Source organism: Microcebus murinus, chromosome 7 (assembly GCF_040939455.1).
Source record: "Microcebus murinus isolate Inina chromosome 7, M.murinus_Inina_mat1.0, whole genome shotgun sequence".
In the NCBI taxonomy this organism is placed as follows: Eukaryota; Metazoa; Chordata; class Mammalia; order Primates; family Cheirogaleidae; genus Microcebus; species Microcebus murinus.
This window is the reverse complement of record NC_134110.1, coordinates 73,917,549-73,926,009: the sequence shown is the minus strand read 5'-3', so window position 1 is coordinate 73,926,009 and position 8,461 is coordinate 73,917,549. Positions and strand designations below refer to the sequence as shown.

Here is an 8,461-nt window from a genome sequence, read left to right as displayed (position 1 = left end):
ACCATGGAATATACTATCATTGCAGAAAGCAAGGAAGCTATCAAAAGCTATCAGAGTTATATCAAAAGCTATCAGAGTTATATCAAAAGAACATGTGGACTATGTTTAAATACATAAGTTAATAATATATTTTTTTTTTTTTTTTTGAGACAGAGTCTCACTTTTTGTTGCCCAGGCTAGAGTGAGTGCCGTGGCGTCAGCCTAGCTCACAGCAACCTCAAACTCCTGGGCTCAAGCGATCCTCCTGCCTCAGCCTCCCGAGTAGCTGGGACTACAGGCATGCACCACCATGCCCGGCTAATTTTTTGTATATATACTTTTAGTTGGTCAATTAATTTCTTTCTATTTTTTTAGTAGAGACGGGGTCTCGCTCAGGCTGGTTTTGAACTCCCGACCTTGAGCAATCCGCCCGCCTCGGCCTCCCAGAGTGCTAGGATTACAGGCGTGAGCCACCGCGCCCAGCCAAGTTAATAATATTTTTATATTTAAAAACCCTCATTTGCCACTTTTGGAGGATGCTAAGGAACCAATTAACTACCTGAAAACTGGTAAGTAAATGGAAAATTAAGCCTTTATTCTGCCTTTTCTATACAAACTGTATAATACAGCAACCAACAGTTGATGTTGAAAAGTTTCTTTTTATAGAACTATTCCAGCTAATAAATGAAGAAGGAATGATAAATTCACATACAATCGCTTGTTACTCCTAATGAAATAGTGGATCTAGGTAGTGAACAGAAATGGCTGCTTTAAAAAAAGAAAGTGAGAGACAAATGTTACATTCATCCAGATGGTAGAGTTCAGTACTGCTGAGAGTGTTCTTGCAAAAAAATCTAACGTCAAAGTGATCTAGCCTCCAGCTCTAACTACCAATTTGTAGGAATTACAAGGACAAAACAGCAAGTTAAGTGACACGTCAGGATACAATCAGTAATTTCCAGACTGTGGAAAATTCTATTGCATATATGACCCAGTTTCTGAAAAATTAGGGCTGGATAAGATGAGGGAGACATACCTAAACAAAAATTAAGAGACATATAAACCAATTGCTATGTCTCCTATTCAAACAAACCAACTGTAAAAAAAAATAAATAAAATTCAGAGGCAATTGAGAACATTTGACCGTTGACTGGATTTTGATGATATTAAGGAATAACTTTATTCTAAAAGAATTGTGATTACATTGTTAAAGAATCTTTATCTTTTAAAGACACTTACTTAAAATATTTATAAATAAAATAATAAATCTTGGATTTACTTGAAAAGAATTCAGAGTGGATAGGAAGTGAGCAAAGTTAAAGATCAGAGGTTGGCAAATTAAAGCCCAGAGGGCAAATCTGGCTCACCATCTGTTTTTGTAAATAAAGCTTTATTGGAACCCAGTCACATTTATTCATTTATGTGTGGCTTATGGCTGCTTCTCTGCTACAGTGACAGAGTTGAGTATTTTTAACAGAGACTGAATGTCCCACAATGCCTAAAATATTCACTATCTCACCCTATACAGAAAAAGCTTGCTAATCCCTGGTATGGCTGAACCATGATAGGTTATGAGTGGATAATTATTGAAGCTCGGTGATAAATACATGAAGATTAATTATAGTGTGTTTCTTTTTGTATATGTTAGACATTTTCCACCATAGGAAGTTTAAAAGGGCCTGACAAAGCGGCTCATGCCTGTAATCCTAGCACTTTGGGAGGTTGAGCCAGGAAGATAACTTAAGGCCAGGAGTTTAAGAACAGCCTGAGCAACATACTAAGGCTTCATCTCTACAAAAAATAAAAAAATTAGCCAGGCATGGTGGCGCATGCCTGTAGTCTCAGCTACTCAGGAGGCTGAGGCAGGAGGACTGCTTGAGCCCAGGAGTTTGAAATTGCCATGAGCTAGGATCCCGCCACTGAAGTCTAGCCCAGGTAACAGAGCAAGAGGCTGTCTAAGAAAATAAAAATATAAAGTTTAAAAGTTAAAAATAAAATACTGATAGCTTTAGGAAAGGGCTTTGACTTGGCTTTTGACTTGGCCATTAAGGATGGCATCCTGGGGTCTGCTCCAAGATGCATTCGGTACCACACCTGCCTCTAAAAATGCTCCCAGCAGCTGTTTGAGGGTGGATACAGCTGACAACCACCTCAGAGGTTAGCAAAGCCTTGGCCTGCCTTCGCTGCACAAATACATCCAAAGGGCTGTGCATGAGGAGCAGCCTTCATCTCCTTTGCTTCCTCTCTGTGCTTTGAAGAGCCTACTACATCGAGAAAGAAACTTTATGCTCAGGATAGCAGATACTATTACTGCTCCAAGGAATATCTCCATTCCTTGGAAGAATAAGTTCATCCTCTAATGCTATGAAGCCAATGACTCTTGGGAGCTTTTAAAATGGACGGAAAGTCACAATAAATCTTATATATCCTACGCATATATATATATATATATATATATATATGCACAATTATGTACATATGTGTATGATGCTACAAAACTACAAAATGCCCTCCCTATCTGGATACAAATGTGTGTTTCCTAGAGAAACACAGAATTAAAGATTCTGTAAGAGTGATTTTAAGTCATTTAAAGAGTCAAACTCTATGGCCGGGCGCTGTGGCTCACGCCTGTAATCCTAGCTCTTGGGAGGCCGAGGCGGGCGGATTGCTCAAGGTCAGGAGTTCAAAACCAGCCTGAGCAAGAGCGAGACCCCGTCTCTACTATAAATAGAAAGAAATTAATTGGCCAACTGATATATATATAAAAAATTAGCCGGGCATGGTGGTGCATGCCTGTAGTCCCAGCTACCCGGGAGGCTGAGGCAGAAGGATCACTCGAGCCCAGGAGTTTGAGGTTGCTGTGAGCTAAGCTGACGCCACGGCACTCACTCTAGCCTAGGCAAGAAAGCGAGACTCTGTCTCAAAAAAAAAAAAAAAAAAAAAAGAGTCAAACTCTAGTTAATCCACAGAAGAGGTATTGAGTGTCTGCTCCCCACAATGCATGCTACTAAGCACTTGAGAGAGAGAAAATTGAATAAGGCACTGTTCTTGGCCTTAAGAAACTCAATTTAATGTTAAGTGGTTAGGATTACAGTGTTTTGAAGTAGATAATGATAACATAAGAGTAAGAGCCTCTACTATTTATTGAATACTTTCAAAGTCTGGGCACTGTGTAAAGCTGAGTTTGATTCTCTGTGATTTTCAACAATTAAAGCAGAATTTACACTGATTAGACTTTATCTAGCTTCTCCCAAACAGTCTGGAAATACCAAGAGAGAGAAGAATTTCTGGCACTCCAATTAAGGATTTGTGACATTATATATGAAACATTATATATGCAAATAGCGCTCAAGATACTTGACACAATTTTTGAGCTACATACAGTATAAATGAGAACAAGCATTCTTTTTGGAACATGAAACTCAACAATTAAGTCCTGGCTTCATTAAATACTTAAACTGTAGGCCGAGGCGGGCAGATCACTCAAGGTCTAGAGTTCGAAACCAGCCTGAGCAAGAGCAAGACCCTGTCTCTACTAAAAATAGAAAGAAATTAATTGGACAACTAAAAATACATAGAAAAAATTAGCCGGGCATCGTGGCACATGCCTATAGTCTCAGCTACTCGGGAGGCTGAAGCAGAAGGATTGCTTGAGCCCAGGAGTTTGAGGTTGCTGTGGACTAGGCTGACGCCATGGCACGCTAGCCAGGGCAACAGAGTGAGACTCTGTCTCAAAAACAAAAACAAAAACAAAAAAAACTGTATTGCCAGCTGGGCATTTCGAGCTGCCTCATAGCTGAGAGCTGGTTCCTTATCTATGATTTCGATAATAATACTATCTGTGTAGAGTCATGTCTCAGTGTAATCCTGAGATTCAAATGGGAAGAAGAAAATAAAGAGTACCTCATAAATAGTCAAATTTTGCAAATGGCTTATTATTATAGAATCACAGCATTGTGTATCTGCTTCCAGGACTGTTTTCTGGGCTGTGCCCATAAACCAGGTAGGAAGCAGTTACCACCAGCCTTTGGCATGTTTAAGACATTTCTAGTTTCCATTTTTTTTTTTTTTAATGTAAAGGGTCCCATTATGTTGGCTAGGCTGGACTCCCAGCCTCAAGTGATCTTCCATCCTCCTGCCCCAGCCTCCCAAATTGCTGTGATTATAGGCATGAGCTCCAGTGCTCATGAGCCACTTCTCATTGCTCCTGGCCCATTTCTATCCACTTGTTTTACAAACTCATTTTGTTGCAGAATTAGCTTCTCATAATTCTTCAAACTGCCTGATCACATTTGATTTATTTATATAAGTTAAGCTTTTTATTAAAAGGAGAAGACCTTCTCTTTGTTCATCCAATAGTCCTAAAGGAATTTAGGACAAGTATAATGAACAATTGAAAGCTCAGGTGGGGGTCGGAGTGTTTACAAAACACTCAGGAGTTGGAAGCCTCCCAATAGCAAAGGTGGGAGGAGACCAGCCTATGGGAGGGTAAGAATTGAGCCTGACTCTCTAATCTCTTTTTCCCAACAGTGGTTTGTTCCCTGGGTTTACTTGGGTCATCTGGCTGATTCACTGTTGCTATAAAAACAGGGCTGAGCTCGCTGTGTTAAAACCGGAGGAAACTAGTCACAAAAACCCTGACTATCAGCTGATAGATTGCTTTAGCCGCCTGATAACTTACTCACACTTTCCCCACACTAGTGCAAGTTGCAAGTCTTCTGTGGAGACAGGACTACAGAACTGTTTCAGCCTAAATTGGCTGCAATCGCTTCCCCCATGCTTGAGTGCGCAGAGCTGTACTTCAACGTGGACCATGGCTACCTGGAGGGCCTGGTTCGAGGCTGCAAAGCCAGCCTCCTGACCCAGCAGGACTACATCAACCTGGCCCAGTGCGAGACCCTAGAAGGTAAGTGCAGCTCTTCTCACCCTTTAAAAAAGAAAAAAAGGAAATAGCGTCTCTCTCCAGAAGCCTGGAGAAGAAACCATAGTCATGACTGTGGTGGGGCCAGCCCTGGATGCAGAAGTCCTGGCTTTGACCTCGGCCATGCCCAGGCAGGTGACCTGGGGCTCCAAGCCTCTGAGCCTCAGCGTCCTCATTTGGAAAAATGTGATGGTGATGCCCGATTTGCTGAGCCGTAGAAGACATAAATGAGATAAGCACTCGGCAAGTGGAAATGATCTTTAAACCACAATTTTTTAAAAAACCTTATCAAATATTCCACATCTGTAATAGTATTTTTAGGATTAAAATCAGCTACACTTGCTCCTTTTGAAGCATACTTATAAAAATCAGTGCTTTTAACACTTTCAGATTATACTAGAAAAAGCAAGAAAGTGCTAAGAATAAAGCCTCCTGCGAAAGGTATTAGCAGACACAAAAACCTTCTGAAGGTGACTTTGCAGGCTCCTCCAATAGGGCTAAAGAGTGCTGAGGCCACTTGTTTAGGTTTATGACCACTTGAAGCAGGAGTTGAGGCAGAACTGCAAAGTTGAGATAGACCCTGTTCCTCCATTAGCAGTGGAAACTGCTAGAATCTTTCAGATAAGTAATTCTGTTGGCTACAAATAATTACAGTATAATCCCAAGTCTAAAATCACTTCAGCATATTAAATTAGGAGTTTGGTGACTGGAGAATGTTCATAGAGTATAGAAAAAAATTAGTAAATTGAGGTAGAAAAAAATTAAAGAACACAGGGTGCACTAAGTGCTTCTGAGAAAAGCCATTTGAATGAATTCTGTTTAATTTTTAGACAAGTTTTTAAGTGAGCTAAGCAATGCAAATTTAAATGCAAGCAGCACCTAAAATATCCTCCTGACACTGAGATGGTTTAGCCAGCTCACAAAAGAATTCAGAGAGAAACCATAGGAGGCCATATCTAAAGCCATGTAATAAATACTAGAAAATAAAAACGTAAAAAAGATAAAAACCAGATCAGGAGTTTAAAGTTGCTGCCAATATTTTCTGCCAAGGAGCCTTTTGGCCAAAAGGTTCTGAAATTGGCATCTTCTCTTCCTTCCTTCCTTCCTTCCTTCCTTCCTTCCTTCCTTCCTTCCTTCCTTCCTTCCTTCCTTCCTTCCTTCCTTTCTTTCTTTCTTTCTTTCTTTCTTTCTTCTTTCTTTCTCTTTCCCTCTCTCTCTCTCTCTTTCTTCTTTCTTTTTTTTTTTTTTTTTTTTGAGACAGAGTCCCACTCTGTACCCTGAGTAGAGTGCAGTGGTGTCATCATAGGTCACTGTAACTTCATACTCCTGGGCTCAAGGAATCCTCCTGCCTCAGCGCCCCCCTCCCCTCACTGAGTAGCTGGATCTACAGATATGTGCCATGACACCCAGCTAATTTTTTCTGTTTTTTAGTGGAGATGGGGTCTTGCTCTTATTCAGGCTGGACTCCAACTCCTGAGCTCAGGCAATCCTCCCACCTTGGCCTCCCAAGGTGCTAGGATTACTGGCGTGAACCACCACACCCAGCCCAATATCTTCATTTTCAATTCGGGAGAGAAGGAAAGGGTTCAGACCCTCTGAAAGACTTCAAGAATGAAGCTACTTAGAAAACACACAAAAGCGCATACATACAGAATTTTTCATACAATGGCAGGAGATCATAGACCACCCAAAGCCATTCCTGCACGCTATTTAAGAACCCCTGTCATGTGCACCATTGCTTTATGTGTCATTGTATCTCATGGTTTCTACCCTTCTCTCTTCCCAGTAGTTTTATTTTTCCTCCAACTATTCATTTCACAACAATGTTTGAATCTTTGTGCCAATCTACTGTTTGGAGACTCCCAGAAATTCCAAGTAGGAGTCATGAAAGCATGCTTGGGTTATCATGGTTGTGGAAAAGATAAATCTAAACAAAAATTTCATGTCTTCAGTTAACAGTTGAGGACACTGAGACTTAGAATGGCTGTGACCAACCTAAGAGGCTGTTGGTGATAGAGGATAGAACTACCTCTGTCCCTTTTTCCACAAAAATATGCCACTGCCTCCTAAGTATAAATTGAAAATACATGAATAGGTCTGTGTTGAGTTGATGTCAGCTCCATTTTGATATAGAAAATAATAACAAATTAGCCGGGCATGATGGTGCATGCCTGTAGTCCCAGCTACTTGGGAGGCTGAGGCAGGAGGATCGCTTGAGCCCAGAAGTTTGAGGTTACTGTAAGCTAGGCTGACGCCACGGCACTCTAGCCCAGGCAACAAAGTGAGACTCTGTCTCAAAAAAAAAAAAAAGAAAAGAAAAGAAAAGAATGATTGTTCTACCTGATTATTTTATAGGTTATTGAGAAATAAATAGCTTGCAAAGAGCAATGCAAATGTATTTGTGACTATACTTTGAGAGACCCAGCTACCTTCTGAGCTGAATTCAGAGTTGAGAAGAAATCAAGGGCATTTCTTGGGACAGAAGCTAAGGACTTAAGCATTTGTGCTTACTTTTGCACAAAATATACACCATTTAAATTATGGATGAAGAACAGTGTCATTACAGTACTACGTGTTGAAGCGGGCACTTTCTGTAAAAGAAAAGCTAACCTGACAAAGATTGTATTTGCTTTTATTCTTTTATAGTCCTCCTGTCTTTCAAAGGAAAGTGTTCTAATATCAACAAATTGTTTTAAATCAACTTACAAGGAACACATAAGGTTTTGGGTAAATTTAGAAGAGAGAAAATAAAGATTGTCCAGAAAAGCTTTGGAGAGTCTTAATATTCATGATTGTACTTAATTGTGTGCGCAATTGGGCAAGTATGGTAAGACATACTCATCTATTCCAAGACCTGCCTCTGACTAACTGACCTGATCTGGTCACTAGGACCCACTGTGACTCAATGTTTCCTAGGTACAAAAGAAGAAAATCAGTTCCCGTTGCTTTGTCACTGGTATTGCTTAAAGGCTACATCCACAAAGAAACTTCAGGGGCTTTCAAAGTGACTTTGACCCAAAATAATAACTGTAAAGGAGCATAAAATATCCTTTAAAAAAAAAAACCAACAGTGCTGTTTTCATCAGAATTTTTAAAAATTACAAATAAGACTTTAAGTATTAATTTCACCATCTGAAAAGACAAGATGGTGAAATTAATACTTGAAGTGTAGTAATAAATGGTCTTTTCTAAAGCATATGATGACAGTGTTCCTGGCTCTCAGGGTATACACAGGCACTCCGGCTTGAGTTTTTACTTTGTCCCCTTTGACACAATTTTTTGGGAAGGGAACGAAGAAAGCCGATTATATCTCACTAATAATTGTGTCCCTTTCAAGGGACTTGAGCTTTGCTTCTTCTCCAACTATGTCTTCATGTAGGAATTAATTCAATACCATATAATATATGGTATTGAATTATAGATGGTAAGTGCTTACCATATTAAGCACTTTCTAGGTAGGGCCAAGAAAGTAAAGTTATGAATAAGATAGAGTCCCTGTCCTAAAAGGGCTCCCACTCTGGAGAATAAAAATACTAGAAATAAGAAACCCTCAAGGAGGGC

At 40.0% G+C, this 8,461-nt stretch overlaps 1 protein-coding gene across 1 annotated transcript in view; it reads left to right on the top strand.

Moving 5' to 3' along the window:
* Positions 1-4,509: 4,509 nt before the first annotated feature.
* Positions 4,510-8,461, top strand: part of ATP6V0D2 (ATPase H+ transporting V0 subunit d2) — a 47,879-nt gene continuing 43,927 nt past the window's right edge. Inside the window, exon 1 of the mRNA XM_012774244.3 lies at positions 4,510-4,885. Within this exon, the coding sequence (XP_012629698.1) occupies positions 4,756-4,885 (130 nt within the window). The 5' untranslated portion in view covers positions 4,510-4,755. The remainder of the gene's footprint in view (positions 4,886-8,461) is intronic.